This window comes from Cervus elaphus, chromosome 19 (genome assembly GCF_910594005.1).
Source record: "Cervus elaphus chromosome 19, mCerEla1.1, whole genome shotgun sequence".
In the NCBI taxonomy this organism is placed as follows: domain Eukaryota; kingdom Metazoa; phylum Chordata; class Mammalia; order Artiodactyla; family Cervidae; genus Cervus; species Cervus elaphus.
In genome coordinates this window covers 50,468,498-50,492,874 of record NC_057833.1, presented here as the reverse complement: position 1 = coordinate 50,492,874, position 24,377 = coordinate 50,468,498, and the positions used below count along the sequence as shown (strand labels likewise).

At 43.7% G+C, this 24,377-nt stretch overlaps 1 protein-coding gene and 1 pseudogene across 4 annotated transcripts in view; one reads left to right on the top strand and one right to left on the bottom strand.

Moving 5' to 3' along the window:
• The window catches only part of MYLK (myosin light chain kinase), a 276,422-nt gene that overhangs the window by 112,693 nt on the left and 139,352 nt on the right, over window positions 1–24,377 (bottom strand). For all 4 annotated transcript variants that reach the window (XM_043873786.1, XM_043873784.1, XM_043873783.1 and 1 more), the window contains 6 exons: window positions 9,043–9,091; window positions 7,758–7,923; window positions 6,671–6,836; window positions 4,596–4,614; window positions 3,573–4,108; window positions 2,816–3,022 (listed from right to left, as the gene is read on the bottom strand). In XM_043873786.1, the coding sequence (XP_043729721.1) occupies window positions 2,816–3,022; window positions 3,573–4,108; window positions 4,596–4,614; window positions 6,671–6,836; window positions 7,758–7,923; window positions 9,043–9,091 (1,143 nt within the window). The remainder of the gene's footprint in view (window positions 1–2,815; window positions 3,023–3,572; window positions 4,109–4,595; window positions 4,615–6,670; window positions 6,837–7,757; window positions 7,924–9,042; window positions 9,092–24,377) is intronic.
• LOC122675828 lies at window positions 16,157–16,638 on the top strand (annotated as a pseudogene).

Here is a 24,377-nt window from a genome sequence, read left to right as displayed (position 1 = left end):
TTCCCTCATTAGAGAAATCCCCTTAGGAGGCACTGCAAACAACTGGGCTTTTGTGTCAGACCAACATGGGTTAGGAATATGCTTTTTTTTTTTTTTTTTAACAAGGCATGGGACCTTGAGCAAGTCCGTTAACCTCACTACAGCTCAGTATTCTCATTTGGAAAATGGGTGTAACTGTGATTATCTCTTAAGACTGCTGAGATTACCAAATGAAGTCATGCAAGTAAAGTCTTCAGCATAAAGCCTGACTCATTGAACAGGCTTTCAGGGTGGTGTTAGCTCTTATCATCAGATGGAAGCTGGGCACAGAGACTGGACTAGCAGCAAGTTTTGGGGTAAAAGGAACAGAGAGAAAACTTGGGAACTTAAGGGGCAGTGAGGCAGAGGGAAGATTTTCTTTTCCTTTTTAGATGAGGTGAGACCAGATCATGCCTGTAGGGAAGAGAAAGGGGTCTCTAGATAAGGAGAGGGGGAGAGACCGAAGAAATGGTAGGAAGGTCAATCATTATTAGACCTGATTTCTTGTGGGTCTGGGAAGCATGGAAGAAGAAGTCTTGGTAAGGGAAGCAGGCAGCTTTTCTGCAGGGATAGGAAGAAAGAGAAAGAGGTATTAGATGACCTGCATCTTGGTGAGGCCTTCTGGAGACTTCAAAACAGCTAAGGAGAAAGGCAGGCAAGCCAGACTTCTGAGATGGAGGACTTAGGACTTCCATTAAGTTCTCCTCCAGACAAGGAGCAAGAACCCTGGCAAAGTGCTCAACATCAGCTTTCTTAGAACTCTGGAAATTAAGACTTGCAGCATTCTGAGGAACTTTCGTTCTAAAACAATCATACAGCTGAATCTTGGTAAGAACAGCAAGCTTTGTAGCATGCCCAGTTTCTACCCTCTCCCTCAGCTCTGCGATGGCTTAAAAATCAACATTGTCTTTCACTCCGAATTTGTGTAGGTACAGGCTTAATGCAAAGTTTCCATTTAATAATAATAGCTAATGCTCCAACCAAAGCCTGTTGTTTTTTTAACCTTTGGTGGCTATGATGCCAAGTGAGTCCCCCACCCTAACACATAGCCCTGAATGATGAAGGTCAGGTTTCCTGACCTGGGACCTCTGCCTACAGGCACTTCCACCTCCAAATGAATGGGTAATATTCCTTGCAAAGGAATTCACAAATGTAGTAAAATTCCCAATTAAGAAGCGAGTCAATAGTATACAGTGAAAAGCAAGACTATCTCTCACCCTTCCCTATGGACCCCTTTCTCTTCCTAAAGGAAATTGGGGGCCTTCCCAGAAATGTTTATGCACACACAAGCATCAATTTGCTTTGTGTACATAAAATTTTTTCCCCCTTTATTGCAAGCAGCGCATGATATACACGATTCTCTTTGCACTTGGCTCATCCCCATACTAACATATCTTGGACAGGTCTCACCACCAGAGTCTACAGGTCAGGCCCATTTGTTCCACTGGCTGCATGGCGTCCTACTGTGTGAATGAACTAGGTTCTTTTTTTTGGGAAACATTTATTATAACAAATTTCAAACCCACACAACAATAGACAGAAACATACAAAAGTTGTATAGTGAATCATCATATACTTGTTTTTCAACTTTCATAATGACCAGTCTCACTTCATTCATACCCTACACCGAATCCCAACACACATGGATTCTGATGTGATCAGAAATTCTATCATTTCATTAGTAAGTAACTCAACTTATATATCTAAAATATGCAGACTTTGAAAAAAATAACCACAGATTCCATCATCACATCTTAAAAATAGCACGAATTCCTTTATATTGAATATCTTATCAATGCTCAAATTTTCCTGATTTTCTTATAAAAAAATTTTTTTAAGGTATCTCAATCAGGATCCATGCAAAGTCCAGGTATTATGATTAATGGTGTCTCCTGTGACTTTTCATTTAAGTTTCCTACAAGCTGTCCCTTCGTTCCTTTTTGTTTGCAATTTACTTGCTGAAAAAGTAAGTGAAGGTTATTTGTCTCATAAGTTTTCCAACAGCCTGCAATGTGCTGGCTCTACCCCTGTGGTTTACTAATTTCCTCAACAGTAGGATGTGGCTCTAGGGTCCCTAAATAGCATTTAAAGTAGGGGGAAATCTCACAGAGAGATAGGTGGGTGCAAGACTATTGAAAACAGTTTTGTTACAGTAGGAAAAAACTGGAAAGAGTCAAAACAATCTAAATGGAAACAACAATAAGGCCATGGCTAGACATCATTCTAGGAAATATATAGTCATTACAAAACAAATGATACAAGAAGTATAGAAAGAAATAATACTGAAAAATGCATATGGAACATGAACAAATTAGAATAGCAAGCAGTTTACAAACAGCATAATGCCAAATTTATTTTAAAAAATTAAAAAAACATTTATTTCCAAGCCATATGATTACATATTGTTTAAATTCCTCACACTGCACATGCACTATTTTTATAAACAGATACTACAATGAGCAGAAGAGAGGGGGCACCCACATCACCTCATGTCACTCTAAGCGTGTCTGTCTGGTTCAAAGTGAGCCCTCAGACAGGCACCCGAGGAACTAGAAAAAGGTGGCTCACAGCTGGGCTGGGCCTGTCTATTCTGAGGTGATCCTGTTGTGAATTCCCATCAGGAATCACTCCCTTGGAGCAATGACTTTGACCTTGGCCGGTAGGCAGGAATGACATTTCTCTCAGGTGGCAGCCCCTGGGCAGGGGATTGTAGGAGATGACACAGGTGCCATGTGTGGAGCACCCCGCGAAGGTCCTCCCACAGAGAAGCCAGGGTGGCCTTGAGGGACGTACTCACTTTTCACCAGGAGGGTCCAGCGACAGGACACCTGGCCTCGGACGTTGGCGGCTGTGCAGCTGTAGTTCCCGCTGTCCCGGGCCCGGGCTCTCCGCAGGCAGAGGTAATGGGCCCCCCCAGCTTCATACACCTCGATGGTGCCCTCTTGACTCCTCATGGGGACACCGTCCAGGAACCAGGTCACATCAGGTTTTGGGATCCCTGAAACTACAGGGCCAGGTGAAGGATGTGAGGCCCCCAAGAGTGCTTGTGGGCTGGGGTGGGTGATGAAGGGACTGAGCCTGAGGGCGGGGCTCAGTTGGTATGCTACTGCCCTCCAGCTGGAACCCATTCTCTGGAACCCACTCCGGCTGGAACCCACCCTCCCCCTCCTCCCCAAGGCAGAGGCCGGGGCCCTTCGGGAGGAGGGATGCAAGGTGGCACACCAGGCCTCTAGACCAGCCAGAGCCTGCAGAAGGGAGGGCAGAGAAAGGGATCCTGGGCTGTGTTCCTGGTGGCAATGGTGGTGACGGGTTTCCCGTGGTGGGGGCTGAAAATCAGGGCTCAGGGTAGGTGCTCTCTTCAACCATGAACAATGGGCCACTGCAGGGAGCATCTCCTGAGGGGAGATCCCTGTAAAGTGCTTCCCTGGGGTGGGGGACTCCAGTCCCAAGCGATGGTGGATACAGGAGGCTCCAACCACTGAGGTGAAGAAAAGGAGTGACCCCCCTCGGGGGCTACCATATGCACACCAGAGACCTCAGGCCGCTCTACTCACCCTCGCATCTGAACTCGACCGGCTGATCTTCACTGACCTCCTGGCTCTGGGGCTTGCTCTCAAATTTGGGAAACGTGGTGTCCCTCTGGCTCTCCATGGGGACCTTCCTGGTAGCGACCTTGCCCGCAGTGTCTTGGCTTCCCAGGCCTGACCGCCTGGTGGGGAGGGTGTCTGGAGGGGCTGTAGCTGGCCCCTCCTTCTCTTCTCTGGAAGGACAGGGGGTTCCCAGGACTGGCACTCTGGGCTCCAGCTGGACTTTTGCCGCCTGCAGGGTGATGGTGCTGGAGGTCTTCTGCAGGATGGGGGTCCTCTGGCCCTTTCTGGGGGAGTCCCCCACCGGCTCCAGCTCAGATTCCCTGGGGGGTTGAGGCTGGCTCCCTGTGGCCCAGGTCGGGGAGCTGCCTCGCTGGGTGCTGGGGCAGTTCTTACTCTCGGCAGCAGCCTCCAGGCTGTCTGGTTTGGGCCCCTGAGTGACTCCATTGGTCACTTCCTCCCTGATGTCCATACCGGCCACCTTTGTTCCTCTCGCGAGTGACCTATTTGGTGGTGAGGGGCAGACAGTGGGGCAGAAGAAGAAGAGGAAGGAAGAGAACACTCATTTAGTTACTCATCACAAGCACGAGCTCCAGGAATCATGAAAGCCCACAAATTAGGACAGGCTAAGAGCAAAAGCTTTTCTCTGCAGTCGGCTCAGTTTCCAGCCAGAATACAAGCAGGTGGATTCTGGCCTTGAACATGGAGGGCATGCTTGCAGAGCAGTGCCCTTCCTAATGGTGGCTAACTAGTAAAGATACTGAGCAGGGTCTTCGAGAGTCTCAATAATGACGGCAAGCCTGACCCAGAACCTAGGCAGCAAATTACAATAGAAAACGAAACGTTTCAAATAAAATAACGCCCCTCAAAAAGGCAGTTCTCCCCACTATATGATGACTCAGACATTTAGGGTATGTCTTGATTACAATCCCTCTTTTCTGACAGGGCATTTCGAGATGGACCAATGACAGTCATAAAGCTTACACATACCTACTGGAATTGTCCAAACCTGGAAAAAGAGAGAAGGTAGAAAGACGGTTGGTGGAATGTTGTATACGCCAGGAGCAGGAAGTGATAAAACAAGAATCTCTCATTTATGACAGAATCTGGCTTCCTAAGTGCTCACCTTCCCCATCACCTGTGGCCCTCCTCCCTCTCTCCTTTCAGCTTCCCTGGTCCTAAACTTCTTGGGTTAGTCTGATAAACTCCTCTGAGCCCTGCAGACACTCTTAAGTTTCCAGCGCTGCCCTGGGCCTTTCCTACGGCCTCTGCTGCCCCACCCTGGGCACAGTAGCTTCCTGTTCTCTAGCCCAAAGTGGAAACAAAAACCACTCGAGGGACAAACAAAAATAAACACCTACCCAAAACTTCAAACCCACACAGTTCCACTTGCATGTGGCCCTCTAAAGAGCCCCTCAAGGTAATCATTTTTGACAAATACCTGCTTCTTTTTAAAACGTACAGAAAAACTGTAATTTTATTCAGTTCTTCAAAGAAAAAAACATACTATTACTAGATATATTTTTCTACCACATTATTTTTAAAAAATGTTTTCTCATGGAAAATTACAAAATATACAATAGTACCAAGAAGGATATGGCAAACACTGAAAGCCAACACCCAGATTAGGGAAATATCAACATTTTGCCAATCTTATCTATATCTCTCTGTTTTGTTTTTGAGGGACTTTTTCTGGGAGTATTTTCAAACAAATCCCAGGAAACACACCATTCTGGCATTAATTGCTTCAGAAGGGATCAGTTCTTTAATTCAGTGCTGGGGAAAGTAGAGGAGAGAGACTAAAATGGTAGGGTCCTGAGACAGTAGTGAGTTGTTAAGTCAGAGCCTATGGTCAGAAAAAGGGTTTTTTTCCTTAATGAAGTAGAAGAGAAGAGAAAATGCCAGCATGTATTATATATAACACTCAGGATTGTTTCATGAAACTGGTTTCAGTAATATATGTGCATATGTATTTGTATTTGTATATGTATATGTTTATATATATTGGGCTTCCCTGGTGGCTCAGATGGTAAAGAATCTGTCTGCAATGTGGAAAACTTGGGTTAGATTCCTGGATTGGGAAGATCCCCGGAGGAGGGCATGGCAACCCACTCCAGTATTCTTGCCTGGAGAATCCCCATGGACAGAGGAGCCTGGCAGGCTACAGTCCATGGGGTCATAAAGAGTTGGACATGACTGAGCAACTAAGCATACACATAGATACACACACACACACACACACATCCTGGGTTGCAATGTAAAATAAATTTGTTTCTGTGGGCAGTAAAAACACTTGGGCCAAAAATGTGAAGAGAGCAAGGACGGATACTTTCTGAGGAAGGAAGGAGATGGAGAAGAGGAAAGTCATAGAAGAGACAAGGGTAAGAGGGAGAAGAGAGAGTGAGGGTTGTTTTACTCCCTGATCCATAAATCCCAACCCACTCAAGGTTCTCACTCAAATGGAGTAACCTCAGTCATCCTTCCTGTCCATACATCCCAGTTTCCCCAGGCTGGACTTGGCAGAACCAAGGGGAATGGAATGGAGAGTCATACACAGAGAGATTTCAAGAGAAGAGCTAACTGGGGCTGATGACTGTATCAAGGAAGAGACAGGGGCCAAAGCTGGTCTGAAATGCCCAGTCCTGTGAGAAGGGAAGAGTTAAGTTGAGGGAGCACCTAATCTGAAGGACAGGGTGGACACTGAGATAAATTTTAGGCTGGGTAAGTATGAGGTGATGGGAAGACACTAGCAATGTGCACTCTTCCAAAAGGCAATTAGAACTGTAAATAAAAAAGGAGTCTGAGCAAAAAGGAAAAACTGAACCCAGGTGTGCAGACACAGGTGAAGTATCTTCCTCCTTGGCTGCGTCTGTGCTACTCACCCACCCATTCTTCTGATTCAAGATGCTGACCTGGGGACGGATACCCGAGTACATGAGTGTGACATGTGTAACACACAGATGTGTAATGAACAAGCAGCTCCTTCTAGGTCCTTTAGGGACCCCGGAAGGGACAGTTCTGCAATAGCCCTCCCACAGCCCTTGGATGGAGAGCTTGGACCATACCTTGGATGGAAAGCTCAGCAGACATGGAGGCCTTCCCTGACCCGTTCACCACCATGCACGTGTACACTCCCACATCATCTCGGGTGACCTCGTGGATTTCCAGGACTTGCATCCCATTCTTCTCGGACATAGACACACGGGCACTGGGCTGCAGGGGAACATCTCCCTGTGGACGGCACAGGCAGTTTGGTCAGAGAAACTGCTCACCTTTCAGCTCTGTCCTGTCTCCTGCCAATCCACATGGGACAGACACCAGGCATGGGCAGCAGGGCCCTCTGCTCTGGGCTCTGTCATCATGCTCGGAGAGCAGCCTGAGGGCCACCCAAGGGCCCTGACTGCTGTATGGATGCACTATGGTGTTCCGTCCAGTTGAGAGCAGGTGCATGGAACCTGTTTGAAAGGAGCCCGAGTTTGAGGTAGAAAATTCTACATTCCTCACTTTAGTTCTCCTTTGCCTCCCTCTTCCTTTTATAGATGTTCCAGGGTCAGAACAGGAGAATCAGGACACAGGGAAAAGGCACCCCATCGCTCATTTTTATCCAGGAGTTCCACCCATGAAAAACCTACTCTCCCTGGCTTTGATCTCCTCGCTGCCCTGTTTACACCCACTCCTCCTCCACTCCCCAGCTTCCTCACCTCTGTCTTCACAATGTCTAGCCCCAGTGATTTATAAAGCACTCCCACATGGAGCCTCCCAACAGTATTTTGAGGTTGGTGGCACTATCTCTGCCTCACAGATAAGGAAACCCTGGTTCTAAAAGACCAATGTCTTGCCCAGCATCACATGCTCTGTGAATCAGGGAGCTATGGCTTGAAATCAGCCCCAGATTTCAAAGTCCACTCTCTTGACATGGTCAGGTCTGTCTTGACTCAGAAGTTTTATGCTGTTCTGTGAGTGTGTGGATTACAGGACATTGTGGGCTGAGTGACAGGGAGAGTATGCGAACAGGGGCAAGAACAGGCATGGCTACCAAACACAGGAGAAACTCGAGGGCCATCTACAGTTGAAGTGGCAGGGACTGATTGGGAAGACAGACTCCTGCTAGCCCAGGGATCTCACCCAGAGTTAGGACAGATAGAACCCTACCTTGAGCCAGGTGACCTGTGGCTGGGGCCGGCCAGTGATCTTGCAGGAGAATCGCCCCATCTGTCCTTCTCTGACCACTGCTCGGCCCAGCTTGGTAGCAAATTTTGGTGGACATTCTCCCCAGATGCTAGGACGGGTCTCCACAGCAGGGGCTGCAAATCTGTCCCTGGGAAAAGATCAGCAGGAAATCCATAGCAATGCAGATCCTTTTCTGTCTGTCCCCACCCAAGTCACTCAAGATGGGCTCAGAAACCAGCAAAGGGAAACCTTCCCAATTCTGTGGCTCAAATACATTCCTGGAAAATATCTGTGGCACCAAAACCTATTTCCTCTACCTCCTGAGCGTGCGGCTAGTCTTCATTTACTAGTCCCTTGAATTTGTGCTCCTCCTCCCGCTCAGTTACTCAGTCATGCTAAACTCTTTGTGACCCCATGGACTGTAGCCCGCCAGGCTCCTCTGTCCATGGGATTTTCCAGGCAAGAATATTGGAGTGGGTTGCTATTTCCTACTACAGGAGATCTTCCTGACCCAGGGATTGAACCCATGTCTCTTGCAACTTTTGCATTGGCAGGTGGATTCTTTATCACTGAGTCACCTGGGAAGTTCATTGAATATAGGTACACCTGAGTTCTACTGAGCTCTGGCCAAAGCCTAGGTTTTGGCCAACAGACTGTGAACAGAAAGCAGAAGCACTATGTGCCACTTTTAGGCTGGACCGTTCAAAACCTCTCGTGTGATTCTCTTCTGGCTAGATGCAGAGAGTTCTGCCGAAGAGATGATGGAGCCACAAAACAGAAGGAGCCTGGGTCCCTGAAATTTAGCTGGAAGGTTCTCCACTTGTCTGAGAAAATATGAACTGATTTTGCTTGAATAAGAAATAAACTTCCCTTGTGTTAAGCCTTTGTGATTTAGGGGCTTGTTCGTTATAGCAGCCATTTTTACTTACCCTTGCCAGTATAGGTTTACTTGCCAAAAGAAAAGTCACATATTGACTGCCTCGTCTAAGTCTGCTTATTTTAGGTCTTCTGACTCTGGTCTTGGTTATTAGAGACCCCTGCAGACTATGGCCACATAGCCCACTTGCATTTAGCAGCTGGACCAAAGGAGCGATCCACAGAGGCCACAGGGTAGGGAGGGGCTGTGTGAATGACATGTCACACCCCAGTAGGCTCCTGCTTTAGTTATAATCTGGGATGCTTGAGAAAACTTGCTCCCCAGGCTGTTGTGCCAAGGCAACAGGAGCCAATCCAGCCCTTACCCTGGGTTGAACACCCCAGAACTTACCCCAAGGCTTTGGAAACAACAGCCTGACCAGGCTTCTTCACAGAGCTCCCTGCAAGTAGGAAACAAAGAGAAAGAGGCTTGAAGAGCCAAGTCTGAGCTACCAACTTGGAGCAACAAAAGTCAGGGAGTCAACAAGGAGTATGGGGTGAGATAATGATGGTAACAGTTCACCTTGATTGAGGCTGTACTGGGTCAGGCTCTATGGTGGTTACTTTACATATATCATTGCATGGATTTCCTGTAATAATTTAAGCAGACTGGTATCACATCATCCTGCTATATTTTTTAAACTGGTGGGAAAAAATGAGATTCAGAGATGTGAAGTCACCCTCTTGAGTCACAGAGCCAGTAATTGTACAGGAAAGCATCCCAGTCTGCCTGTTCTAGGACACTCCACCATTCTGCTGAGCAGTTATATGTTCTTGGACCTTCCACTTTGGGGATGTTCTGTGGAAATTAGGACCTCTCCAGAAAAGGAGCCAACGGAGTGGAGCAGGGAGATGCACATGCATCACTCTTGCCAAGTCCATTCCCATCTGACCCAATCACCACCCCACTTAAGGCCCAGCAAACAGCTGTATCTGTCCAGCTGGAACAAGCAGATCACTGGAGAGGAGCTCCAGTGAAGCCAGTACCTCCCAGGACAGGCACCAGCAGGACAATGGGCACTGCCGGTCCGCAGTGGGGTGCTGCTGTGCTGGGCAGGAAGCAGTTAAACAGCAAACCCAGGTGGCTGGTGTCACCTCCTTTATCTAACTGCTGCTGCTGGGAGGAACAACTCACAATGAGACCAGGAAGTGCCCACAGAGTGGAGGGGTATTTTTGAGGAATGGAGAAGGGGAGAGGAGGAAATTTTTGAGATGACAATGGGCTTGAAAGTTGCTATCTTTTTGTGATAGGCTGGGAATGTTTATAAAACCCCACCCAAAGCACTCGTGGGAAGGGTAGAAGTCATTCCCTGATAACAGCAGGCAGCTGCAGTGGGATATCTGCAGGGGGTTTCCTGGAAAAGGGGAAACTTCCTTAAATCCCAGTACGGATCACACATGAATGCACAGGAACATAGGAGTGGAGGATGAAGCTCATGGATGAGTACTTTCCTCAGCCACATCTGGTTTAAGGTTACACCAAGATCTCAGTGAAAAAGATTTAATAGCAAACAGTGGCATCACATTCACATCGTGGTTCCATATGGGTTGGCAATTGTTGTACATGTGCTTTCTCTTAATATAACTATTTAGTTAGCTGAGAAAACACTACACATGGACATTACCAGATGGTCAATACCAAAATCAGATTGATTATGTTCTCTGCAGCCAAAGACGGAGAAGTTCTAAACAGTCAGCAAAAACAAGACTGGGAACTGACTGTGGCTCAGATCATGAACTCCTTATTGCCAAATGCAGACTTAAATTGAAGAAAGTAGGGAAAACCACTAGACCATTTAGGTATGACCTAAATCAAATCCCTTATGACTATATAGTGGAAGTGACAAATAGATTCAAGGGATTAGATCTGATAGACAGAGGGCCTGAAGAACTAGGGACGGAGATTCGTGACATTGTACAGGAGTAAGTGATCAAGACCATCCCCAAGAAAAAGATATGCAAAAAGGCAAAATGGTTGTCTGAGAAGGCCTTACAAACAGCTGTGAAAAGATGAGAAGGGAAAGGCGAAGGAGAAAAGGAAAGATATACCCATTTGAATGCATAGTTCCAAAGAATAGCAAGGAGAGATAAAGCCTTCCTCAGTGATCAATGCAAAGAAATAGAGGAAAACAATAAAATGGGAAAGACTAGAGATCTCTTCAAGAAAATTAGAGATATCAAGGGAACTTTTCAGGTGAATATGGGCACAATAAAGGACAGAAATGGTATGGACCTAACAGAAGCAAAAGATACTAAGAAGAGGTAGCAAGAACACACAGAAGGAGTATACAAAAAAAGATCTTCACAACCCAGATAATCATGATGGTGTGATCACTCACCTAGAGCCAGACATCCTGGAACAGGAAGTCAAGTAGGCCTTAGGAAGCATCACTACAAACAAAGCTAGTGGAAGTGATGGAATTCCAGTTGAGTTATTTCAAATCCTAAAAGATGATGCTGTGAAAGTGCTGCTGTCAATATGCCAGCAAATTTGGAAAATTCAGCAGTGGTCACAGGACTGGAAAAGGTCAGTTTTCATTCCAATCCCAAAGAAAGGCAATGCCAAAGAATGATCAAACTACCACACAAATGCACTCATCTCACACACTAGCAAAGTAATGCTCAAAATTCTCCAAGCCAGGCTTCAACAATACGTGAACTGTGAACTTCCAGATGTTCAAGCTGGATTTAGAAAAGGCAGAGGAACCAGAGATCAAATTGCCAACATCCTTTGGATCATCGAAAAAGCAAGAGAGTTCCAGAAAAATATCTACTTCTGCTTTATTGACTATGCCAAAGACTTTGACTGTGTAGACCACAACAAACTATGGAAAATTCTGAAAGAGATGGGGATACCACCTGACCACCTGACCTGCCTCTTGAGCAATCTGTATGCAGGTCAAGAAGCAACAGTTAGAACCAGACATGGAACAACAGACTGGTTCCAAATCAGGAAAGGAGTACGTCAAGGCTATACATTGTCAGTTTGCTTTTAACTTCTATGCAGAGTACATCATGAGAAATGCTGGGTTAGATGAAGCCCAAGCTGGAATCAAGATTGCCAGGAGAAATATCAACAACCTCAGATATGCAGATGACACCACCCTTATGGCAGAAAGTGAAGAAGAACTAAAGAGCCTCGAAAGAAGAGAGTGAAAAAGCTGGCTTAAAACTCAACATTCAGAAAACTAAGATCATGGCATCTGATCCCATCACTTCATGGCAAATAGATGGGGAATCAGTGGAAACAGTGAGAGACTTTATTTTTTGGGGCTCCAAAATCACTGCAGATGGTGACTGAAGCCATGAAATTAAAAGACACTTGCTCCTTGGAAGGAAAGTTATGACCAACCTAGACAGCACATTAAAAAGCAGAGACATTACTTTGCCAATAAAGGTCTGTCTAGTCAAAGCTTTGATTTTTCCAGTAGTCATGTATGGATGTGAGAGTTGGACTATAAAGAAAGCTGAGCACCAAAGAATTGATGCTCTTGAACTATGGTGTTGGGAGAAGACTCTTGAGAATCCCTTGGACTGCAAGGAGATCCAACCAGTCCATCCTAAAGAAAATCAGTCCTGAATATTCACTGGAAGGACTGATGTTGAAGCCGAAACTCCAATACTTTGGCCACCTGATATGAAGAGCTGACTCATTTGTAAAGACCCTGATGCTGGGAAAAACTGAAGGCAGGAGGAGAAGGGGATGACAGAGGATGAGATGGTTGGATGGCATCACTGACTCTATGGACATGAGTTTGAGTAGACTCCTGGAGTTGGTGATGGACAGGGAGGCCTAGCATGCTGCACTCAATGGGGTTGCAAAGAGTCAGACATGACTGAGTGACTGAACTGAACTAAACTAGCTGTGTATAATTTTCATCCCATAATGTGGGTTTAGTACTTCTCATTAGATTCTCTTTTCAAGGTTAAAAGAACTTATAAGCAGATAAAAGGAAAGACCTGTTCAGGGAGGTCAAGATGCTAGATAACATTGGAAGAATATCAACTAGTCAGTTCTTTCAGAAAGTGTCTGAGCACATGAGAATTGTAAGCTTTAAAGATGCTCTCCTCTTAGACCAGCATCTTCCTTTCTGTCTCTCTAGTCAAAGGAAATGATGCTAAAAGTAGGAAAGAAAGTTTACAAAGCTACTCACTGTGGTCTTGTTGGTAATAGTAAATATTGGAAACAATGCAAATGTCACACGTTGATAGGGAGATAATAAGTGGCTCAGTTAAAATGTACAACTAGAATCTTTTTCTGCCACTGAATTATGTTTCAGAATAAATGAAACATTCAGAACTATTTTCAAACATTACATCATGAGCTCCTTAGCACACTCCAGCTGGGCTGTGATCCTCTCCACTCCACTGAGCTCCCTTCTGACCACCACCTTGCTAAACCCCGTGGTCCAACCTCTTCCCCATCTCACTCAGTAGCACTTGACACCAGGGGCCATCCCCTCCAACACTTTTTCCTCCAGACTCTCCTGCTTTTACCAGGTTGCCTGTTCTCCCTCAACCTCCTTCTTTCCTGGAACTTTATCACCAAGAGCACCTTAGGGCTGAGTCTTGGGTCCTCTCCTCAGTGCTATGGACTCTTCCCTGGGAGGTCTTGGTCCTATGGCTTTAAATAATACCCATAAGCTGATAACTTCCAAACCATATCCTTATCAGAACTTTGTATCCATCAGAGGTAAACACACTAGTTCCCATCACATTATAGGCATTCAAATATTTGTTAAACAAATGAATTTTATGAAAAAAGGAGCAGCATGCAAACTTTTCTAATCAATGTGATCATAAGCAGGTAAAAGTGAAATAAAATACCCAAACATAGTAAAATGACCCAAACATAAATAAAATATAAAATACGCAGAAGAAAATATATCCAAATGTTATAACCTCTTATACACATTCTATCCCCAGCATAAGTCACATGCCAACCACTAAGACTCTCATCTAAAATATCCCTGTACTGAATGGATAAAGAAGATATAGCACACACACACACACACACACACACACACACAGTGGAATATTACTCAGCCATTAAAAAGAATGAAATAATGTCATTTGCAGCAACATAGATGGACCTACAGATTGTCATGCTGGGTGAAGTAAGTCAAACACACAGAGAGAAATATCATATAATATCCCTTATATGTGGAATCTAAAAAGAAGTGATACAAATGAACTCATTTACAAAACAGAAAATGACTAATAGACTTGAAAATGAACTTATGGTTACCAGCAGGGGGAAGAATGAGAGAAAGAGATAGTTTGGGAGTTTGGGATGGACATGTACACACTGCTATATTTAAAATGGATAACCAACAAGTTTCTACTATATAGCACACTCTGCTCAATGTTATGTGGCAACTTGGATGGGAGGGGAGTTTGAGGGAGAATGGATACATGTATATGGCGAGTAACTTTGTTTTCCACCTGAAACTATCACAACATTTGTTAATCAGCTGTACGCATATATAAAATTAAAAGTTTAAAATAAAATATCTCTGTACCATTCACTGCACTTATAACATTATACTGTACCACTCATTTCATGCTGTTAAAAATTAGACTGACCAACGGATGAATGGATAAACAATGTAAGGTCTCTCTATACAATGAAATGCTATTCAGTCATACAAAGGAATAAAGTGATGACACATGCTACATACAGATTAACCTTGAAAAATTATGCTAAGTGGAAAAAGTCAGACATACACAAAATATATGATTCCATTTGTATGAAATGTTCAGAAGAGGCAAATCCACAGAGACAGAAAGCAGATGAGTATGTGCTAGGGGCTGGAGGAGGGGGAAGGAGAGTGACTCCTCAGTGGGTGTGGGGTTTCTGTTTGGGATGATGGAAAGCTTTGGAGCTAGACAGTGCTGGTAGCTGCACGCCATTGTGAATGTACTTAATGCCACTGAATTGTACACTTTAAAATTATTTAAATGGCAAATTTAATGTAATGTGTATTTTATCACAATAAAAGAAGTTAGACTAAGCATCTTTAAAACTCTTGGGAGCCAAATGTCTTAATCCAAAAGTTAAAATTCCTTTACTCCTTAAAAAAAAGAAAATAAAGTAAAAAATATGGCATTTCCTCAAAGAGTAACAAAAGAATGCTGTTTGGAGGTACTTATATATCAGAGTAAGAGCAGTTTATGGTACAATCCAAAGGTAACATATAAAGAAGTCAGCTAAAAATGGAATTGAGGAATGCTTATTTTAATGTGTGTCAACACCAAAGACATACATCAAAGCAAAAAGAGAATTTGGACTAAAATAGCTAACAAGGTCTATTTATAGGCAAAAATTTGAAGCTGCAAATTGTCAGATAAGGCAAAATTAATTTTGTGAAAGTATGAAAATCTGGCAGAACAGCAAGGTTATGTTAAAAAAAAAAAGAAAGAAAGAAAAAGAGTGGAAAGGGGATTAAGGTAGAAATGCCAAAAATAGAAGAGTAAGTTAAGAGAATTGATGAAGACAGGATCAAGTTAGTGAGAGGGAAAAAAAGGCACTGAAGGTATTTAAACAGTAATTTCAGATTTTTCAAGGATGAGTAAAAGAGAATACTGGCAGGTTTAAGGAGTGAAAAGTTCAACAGTGGAGGGACCTAGCACTTTTTGTCTAAGGCTAAGTAGACACAGAGAATGCTGCTGAAAAGGGTAATAAGGTAATCACGATGGTAAAAAGAAGAAATGCTTCTAAAAACATGTGGTGATACAATTTATTATCTAAACAGGGTCTCTGGACAGTGAAAGGGACATATTTAATAATTCTGCCAGGACAACAGGAATAAATCAGGACTGTTCCAGGCAAACCAGGGAGCAGTCACCCTACTTGTAGGCAACTTCAAAGTAGATACTGGATTAAGAGGATTGCTTAAAATAGTGGTTCTTCACTCAATCAGAACATGTGCCCACTTTTTATAACATGTATTTAGCAAGGTCCCCTGTGCCATGATCAATCAATATTTGAAACTAACCATCTATCTATATAAGTTCAAAGAGAAAACAAATGTAAAACCCTAAGTAAAAGATTAAGGAGAAATAAAAAGAAAGTAAATTATAATAATATTTATTTCAATATAAAATTTCAATATTGAACATCAATAGATGTTCAAGTATGACTATTTCAAAATGTAAATGCTCAGGCACATTAGAAGACATAACAAAACAGATGCCTGCACTGACTCATATGCATGTTTGGATTTAAAGGTGAATGATCACAAAACACTGTATAGTCATGGAAATAACGGGACAAAGGTATACAGGTGGACACCAGAATAAAAAGTAGTGTTAGCAATGTTATATGTCAACTGTATCTCAATAAAGAGAAAAAAGAAGAAAAAAATATAGCAAAAAGAAAAAGCAATGTTAGGATAAATAACAGAGCACTCATATTATAAAACAAAAAAAGAATGAGCCCTTTCATCTTTCAGTAATTCGCCAAAATGACCAACACAAAGGGAAAGAGGAGGGCACCTGCTACATGTTCTCTAGGCCTTTTAGAAAACATGGGGTTGTACCTTTGGCCACATACATGTGAATCTACAAGAAGGGTGATATTGTAGATATCAAGGGAATGGGTACTATTCAAAAAGGAATGCCCCACAAATGTTACCATGGCAAAACTGGGAGAGTCTACAATGTTACCCAGCATGCTGTTGGCATCATTGTAAACAAACAAGTTAAGGGCAAGATTCTTGCCAAGAGAATTAATGTGCATATTGAGCATATTAAGCATTCTATGAGCCGAAATAGCTTCCTGAAACATGTGAAGGAAAATGATCAGAAAAAGAAGGAAGCCAAAGAGAAAGGGACTTGGGTTCATCTGAAGTGCCAGCCTGCTCCACCCAGAGAGGCATACTTCGTGAGGACCAATGGAAAAGAACCCAAACTGTTGGAGCCCGTTCCCTATAAATTCATGGTCTGATGGGCGTAAAAATAAAGACCTAGACTGTAAAAAAAAAAAAAAAAAAAAAGAAAGAATGAAACCTTAAAAGAAGATAACATAGCAAGACAAGTTACAGACCACTGAAGTGGAAAAAATGGGGGGAAAATGGCTGTAAGTGTGGTGTCAAAACAGTTTTCTGCTATCTGACATGGGATCCTTGAGACCTCATCTGTACTAAAACGCAGATTCAGTCCCTATTATGCATAAGGCATTAACTAGGGCTTCAGCCAGTAGACTGATGTGTGTAATAAAAACTAGACTAAAACTTGAGCCTTAAGAGAAAGACAAAGTGCTTCAAAGATGGGGGAGGGGACATTCCAGTGCAGGGCCTGCTGAAGATCTTGAATTTCAGTTTAAAGGTAGAAATCCTCACTGGAAGATTTGAAGGGAGGGACTGATAAAGTCCCCTTTGATTTACAATGGGGTATGTGTGGAACTGGGGAGACAAGCTGGGAATCTGTGCAACAGGACAGAGATGATGGGCTGGAATGGCGGCAGTGGGGACAAACGAGCTGGCCCAGCAGGATCTGGTGATGGGCTGGGGAAGGGAAGGGAGCTTCAGGATGACCAGGTGGCTGGGCTGCCTTCCTTCCCAAGAAGGTTTGTGGTGTCACCTGTCAAAGTTTTCCCTGTGTCTTCCAGGAGTCATGAAAGTCCTGACCATAAATGTTAACAGGCTTCTCCCAGGGACTGCCTGTCCCTGTATAAGCAGGGGCCTCACCCCATATAAACGGTTCACTCTACTGCCTCCAATCAGTCAGTGAGTTTGGAGGTCACTGCCACACCACAGTGCATTCTCCACGGAAGGTACACATGTGCATTATTCTTATACAATGACACTCAGTAACAAGTAGTTGACCCTTGAAGAACATGGGGTTTGGGGGCATCGACCCCAAAGTAGAAGATTCACATACTGTTAATCTGTCTCAAAAACGCAAGAACTGATACATGACTCACCCAAGGGGAGTAAGTTGAAATGACTTGTACAGAACTGGGACTTAAACCCTAGTTCTTTTGATTTGATTATTGTGATCTCTAATCGAAGACAAACTTTGCCCCACACTTAATTAAATGAAAATACAGGTACCATTTATTGAAAAAAATCCATGTATAAATGGGCCCACACATTTCAAACTTGTGTTGTTCAAGGGTCAGCTGTTCATCCTTCCATAAGGCTAAGGAGGTCATCCCATGATGTCAAGTAGACATTTCAGGAGTTCTGTTTGGGTCCCCAGGAATTGATGAACTAAAAAACCAATTCTTCCTCAAGGGGTTGAAATAAAACATTCACCACTCAGAAGATAAACTACTTCCCAGTCGTTGATGGATAAGGTAGTCATATCCTACTCAGTGAGTTCAAAGGAGTAGTGACCTGAAGTTTCATTTTGGAGGGAGGAATAATTCAATAAATGGCAACCAGTGATCTCTAAGTTGTCTTAAATAAGTACTCTGAAAAGGATTTAGATCTTCTAAAGAGAGAAAATGGCTATTTCCTTTAGAGTCTTCTTTCTGAGGCCAAGACTCCCAGGCATCCCAGCTCACTTCTCAAGAGTTACTTTCCATTGTGATTCCCCCCTCCAAACACCAAGCCAAGTAACAGGCATTCCCTTTAGCACTTAAGTCATAAAGACTGATTCTATAAAAATTTATCAGAAAGGAAATCAAGAGAAAGTCACCTCTGGTTTGAGCTCTTCCTCATTTGTGGGTCTGATGTGGTGGGAGTAATTTGGCTGCAGCTACTATATGGATGTCTGATCAGAAACCACCCAGTGGGCAAGTGTAGTGTATGGGAAGGTTATTGTAAGCATGGTTCTGGAGAAATTCATTGTACTAATAAGCAACCCATTTTTGCTCAGAATTACACAAAATGCTGCTGCTGCTGCTAAGTCACTTCAGTCGCATCTGACTCTGCACAACCCCACAGATGGCAGCCCACCAGGCTCCCCCGTCCCTGGGATTCTCCAGGCAAGAACACTGGAGTGGGTTGCCATTTCCTTCTCCAATGCATGAAAGTGAAAAGTGGAGATGAAGTCGTTCAGTCGTGTCCGACTTTTTGCGACCCCATGGACTGCAGCCTACCAGGCTCCTCCATCCACTGGATTGGTGTATCAAACACGGAACATGTGAAAAATCTGTGATCATGTGTGGTAGAAACTCATGTGTTCAGAAAAATAAAAATAAGTTAGAAGATTCATGAAGCAGAAGTAAGCACATAGTATGTCTGTTCTTCTAGCTGTAGCTAAGGGGAGCAGTGGTCTGTAACTTATCTTGCTATGTTATCTTCTTTTAAGGTTTCATTCTTTCTTTCTTTCTTTTTTTTTTTTTTACAGTCTAGGTCTTTATTTTTACACCCATCAGGCCATGAATTCATAGGGAATGGCCTCCAACAGTTCGGGTTCCTTTCCTTTCACCTGGAGAGCTACATGAAGTATGAAAATGGAAAAGCAACGATTAAGGGCAGAACCATCCACTCATACTCTGGAATGGATATGACTCTACAAATTACCTGGCCTCATGCTCCAGACCTCCCACGGTCCCATTCCCAATCTCTCCTTCAGCTTTATTTCCCACTATCTCTGCTCCTGCCCGACCCTCCACTCCAGGCCTTAATTCTCTCCACTGTTCTCCCATCCCATCATCAGAATCACACTCTACCATCCAAACAGCATCCATCTGACCTGCTCCTCCAGGACTAACCAAGTCCTTCCTCCACCAAGAAGACATCACAGGTCATTTCAGCCTCCAGATATCTCATCCTCCTCTAAGCTTACAGAGCTGATGTGCCAATCATTTGGCAGATAAACCAATGCTGTTTCATGACTGGGGTTGTGTTTTGACTTAGCTTTCAACATGTCTGGGTCTTATCTGACCAACCAGGTTCTTGCAGAAAGGATCTGACAAAGTATTTTGTCTCCCACACAGCACCACACAGTCAGCACTTCCTAAATGCATCCTGATGTTGTTGCCTAATCGTCACATAACGATGAAATATGAGGTCAAGAAAGTCAGTCTCTTGAGCACAATTACCAAGTCTTGTTGCTCTTAGATAACAGCACAAAGTTAGCACATGCAATAAAGTTTGATGAATGAAGAAGAGGCTAGGACTACAAGCAACAGGAAAGTATGCGGGGGTTGGGGTGGAGATGAGAGAACCGGATGGAGGAGTAAGAGATGAGGAGAAAAGATGGCACCATCAAGAGTAAAAACTGGGCCAGTCAGCGGTGCTGGTATATATTTCAGAGGCAAATTGGAAGGTGGAAACAGCTGAGGGAGGGAGACAAGGAATTGGAAGTCATCCTTCAAGAACAGAATGAGACTGAGACATTCGTCATCTAAATTTTCCATGTAGCAAATATGTGAGCCTCTGCCAAGGCAGTCTTGACACACAAATGTTTAACAATGAGACTGTAGGGGCAAAAAGAATAGTTTTATCTCTACCACATTTATATATTTAACTTTGAAGAGATAGAAAAGGACAAAAATTCAGAGCATTTTAATATTCTGACTGGGTAAGAAAAAAAATAGGGCATATACACCTACAAAAAGGAGGGTGATCGGGGGTGTTATGGACTGAAAAGAGTTTATAAAGAGTATAAATGGGAAATATAATTCAGTTCAGTTTAGTCGCTCAGTCGTGTCCGACTCTTTGGGACCCCATGAATCGCAGCATGCCAGGCCTCCCTGTCCATCAGCAACTCCTGGAGTTTGCCCAGACTCATGTCCATTGAGCCGGTGATGCCATCCAGTCATCTCATCCTCTCTCGTCCCCTTCTCCTCCTGCCCCCAATCCCTCCCAGCATCAGGGTCTTTTCCAATGAGTGAACTCTTCGCATGAGGTGGCCAAAGTATTGGAGTTTCAGCTTCAGCATCAGTCCTTCCAATGAACACCCAGGACTGATTTCCTTTAGGACGGACTGGTTGGATCTCCTTGCAGTCCAAGGGATTCTCAAGAGTCTTCTCCAACACCACAGTTCAAAAGCCTCAATTTTTCGGTGCTCAGCTTTCTTCACAGTCCAACTCTCACATCCATACATGACCACTGGAAAAACCATAGCCTTGACTAGACGGACCTTTGTTGGCAAAGTAATGTCTCTGCTTTTTAATATGCTATCTAGGTTGGTCATAACTTTCCTACAGGTCTTTGAAGGAGGTAGAAGATTTAAGTAAAAGAAGATGGTATGAAAGAAGAGAACAACACAACAAAAGGAGAATCATAACAGATGTTCTTGAGGAATACAGTGATTTAAAACTCAGCCACTGTAAATAGACATAGTCTCAAAATATATATTGTCATCAATCTAATTCAATGTGAAAATGAAAGGGATCTGAGAAATCTGTCCCTGAAAAAGGGTAGTAGCAAAAAACATAGTGTACAAGCATTTCCTACAAATCCAAATATCACCAGATAACACTGGGATCAGCGACATCAGCATAGCTAGGCTAGTGGTCACTAAGGCCACTCTTCCCCCTTGAATTCTGTGACGTGGGGTCACTCTCCCTTCTGTTGCCACATTCTAGGTGGCCTGCCACCTGGCTCTGTTTCTCACACACGGTCAGGGAGTACTTAATTCTACTACAAGTTATATTGGTTATCTACTTATAGTCTCTTTCCCAGTAGGAGGTAAACTCCAAGAGGGCGGGGAGCCTATCTGAAATGGGCCTGATCCAGAGAGGAACAGAGTGGTGCACAAGGCTGTGGATAGAGGGACGCACTCTCAGCTCATGGGAGACATTCCAGGATGAGGGACGTGTCCTTGCTTTTCAACAGAGACAAGTGGGGCAGCCTCAGAAACCATCACCTACAGGACCTTCCAGCTTAGGACTGAAACCACATCATCAGCTGTCCTGATTCTCAGGCTTTAGAATTTGGACAGGAATGACACCATCAGGTCTCCTGGTTCTCCATCTTGCTGACTGAAGCTCTTAGGACTTGTCGGCTCCCATAATCGTGACAGCCAATTCCTTGTCATGAATCTTTTTATACACACATACTTATGATCTATTCTATTTCTCTGGAGAGCTCTAACATATTAGGTATAGGCACTAGCCTACTGGTTCTCAAAGTGTTGGACCCAGTGTGCATCAACCTAGTATCAACACCACTAAGAAACTTTTATAAATGAAAACTCTTCAGCTCATCCTACAGCTACTAACCCAGAAACTCTGGGGCAGAGCCTAGCAGTTTGTGGTTTCAGAAGCCCTCCAGGTAATTCTGATGCACGCTCACCTTTGAGAATCACTCATACTAGGATAAATACGTCACATCTGTAATGGAATTCTTCCTTACTACTTGAAATGTGATCTGTGGACCAGCCACACAGGCATCACCAGGGGCTGGTTAGAACTACAATGCCAAAGAATGCTCAAACTACCGCACAATTGCACTCATCTCACACGCTAGCGAAGTAATGCTCAAAATTCTTCAAGCCAGGCTTCAACAATACATGAACCATGAACTTCCAGATGTTCAAGCTGGATTTAGAAAAGACAGAGGAACCAGAGATCAAATTGCCAACACCTGGTGGATCATCAAAAAAGCAAGAGAGTTCCAGAAAAATATTTACTTCTGCTTTATTGACTATGCCAAAGCCTTTGACTATATGGATCACAGCAAACTGTGGAAAATTCTGAAAGAGATGGGAATACCAGACCACCTGACCTGCCTCTTGAGAAACCTGTATGCAGGTCAGGAACATACAGGTCAACAGTTAGAACTGGACATGGAACAACAGACTGGTTCCAAATAGGAAAAGGAGTACGTCAATGCTGTATATTGTCACCCTGTTTATTTAACTTATATGCAGAGTACATCATGCGAAATGCTGGGCTGGATGAAGCACAAGCTGGAATTAAGATTGCGGGGAGAAATATCAATAATCTCAGATATGCAGATGACAACACTCTTATGGCAGAAAGTGAAGAAGAACTAAAGAGCCTCTTGATGAAAGTGAAAGAGGAGAGTGAAAATGTTGGCTTAAAGCTCAACATTCAGAAAACTAAGATCATGGCATCTGGTCCTATCACTTCATGGCAAATAGATGGGGAAACAGTGGAAACAGTGGCTGACTTTATTTTGGGGGCTCCAAAATCACTGCAGATGATGACTGCAGCCATGAAATTAAAAGATGCTTGCTCCTTGGAAGAAAAGTTATGACCAACCTAGACAGCACATTAAAAAGCAGAGACATTACTTTGCCAACAAAGGTCCGTCTAGTCAAGGCTATGGTTCTTCCAGTAGTCATGTATGGATGTGAGAGTTGGACTATAAAGAAAGCTGGGGGCTAAAGAATTGATGCTTTTGACTGTGGTGTTGGACTCTTGAGAATCCCTTGGACTGCAAGGAGATCCAACTAGTCCATCCTAAAGGAAATCAGTCCTGAATATTCATTGGAAGGACTGATGCTGAAGCTGAAACTCCAATATTTTGGCCACCTGATGCGAAGAGCTGACTCATTTGAAAAGACCCTGATGCTGGGAAAGATTGAGGGCAGGAGGAGAAGGGGATGACAGAGGATGAGATGGTTGGATGGCATCACTGACTCAATGGACATGAGTTTGGGCAAACTCCGGGAGTTGGTGATGGACAGGGAGGCCTGGCGTGCTGCAGTCCATGAGGTCACAGGGTTGGGCATGACTGAGCGACTGAACTGAACTGAACTGAATTGGTCAGAACTGTAGGCATGTGCACAGCATTCCAGACCTACAGAACCAGAATCTGCGTTTTCACAAGATTCCCCAGGTGATCTGGGTGCCCTTGCATTTGCGTTAAACATGCTTAATGGTGAGTCTGAGCTGTTCTGAGGTCGGATCACCTCCGGGCCAGCCAGTTTGGCTTTTCCTGGGTTCCTGAGCTCAAGTCCTTAAAATTAACCGTCTATTGCTTGAAATGACTTCAGTGACTGTCTGGTCCCTGAGACACAAAGGGCCTTCTCAGAGTCAGACCATGGGGTGAGGGGCATATGTCCTCATTTCAGCCCCACCCCTCACTCTACCCCACGCCCTAGGTTCACACTGTGGAGTGACTGCCCTGGACAAGCCACCACCTTGTTTATACCTGTGGGCTTCTCTTCTCTTTTCTCCATGTAAGCCTTGTTTATCCCTATTCACATGGGAGTTTCTAGAGCTCTGCTGTCTGGTATGGTAGCCATTAGCCACCAGTCATTACTGAGCTCTTGAAATACAGCTGGTTTAAATTAAGATGTGCTACTATGCAAAATATGTTGCAAATGTTAAAGAACATAAAATATCTTAGGAATAATTTTCATATTGATTATGTTTTGAAATGATAAATCTTGAATACATTGTATTAAGTAAAATATTTTATCAAAATTGATTTCAACTTAAAAAATGTGGCTACTAGAAAACGTAAGATTACACCTGTGGCTCACATTATATGTGTGCTAAGTCTTGTCCCATTCTTTGTGACCCAATGAACTGTAGACTGCCAGGCTCCTCTGTCCATGGGATTTCCCCAGTAGTATATAGTTGACCCTTTAACAACTTGGGGATTAGGGGTGCCCATCCTCCCTGCAGTGGAAAATCTGTGTATAACTTATAGTCAGCCCTCCATACACATGTAGTTTCTATGTATCTGCAGTTCTACATTGCAGATTTAACCAATTTTAGATCATGTAGTAATGTAGTATTTACTACTGAAAAAAATCCCTGTATAATTGGACCTGCAAGGTTCAAACCTGTACTGTTCAAGGATCAACTAT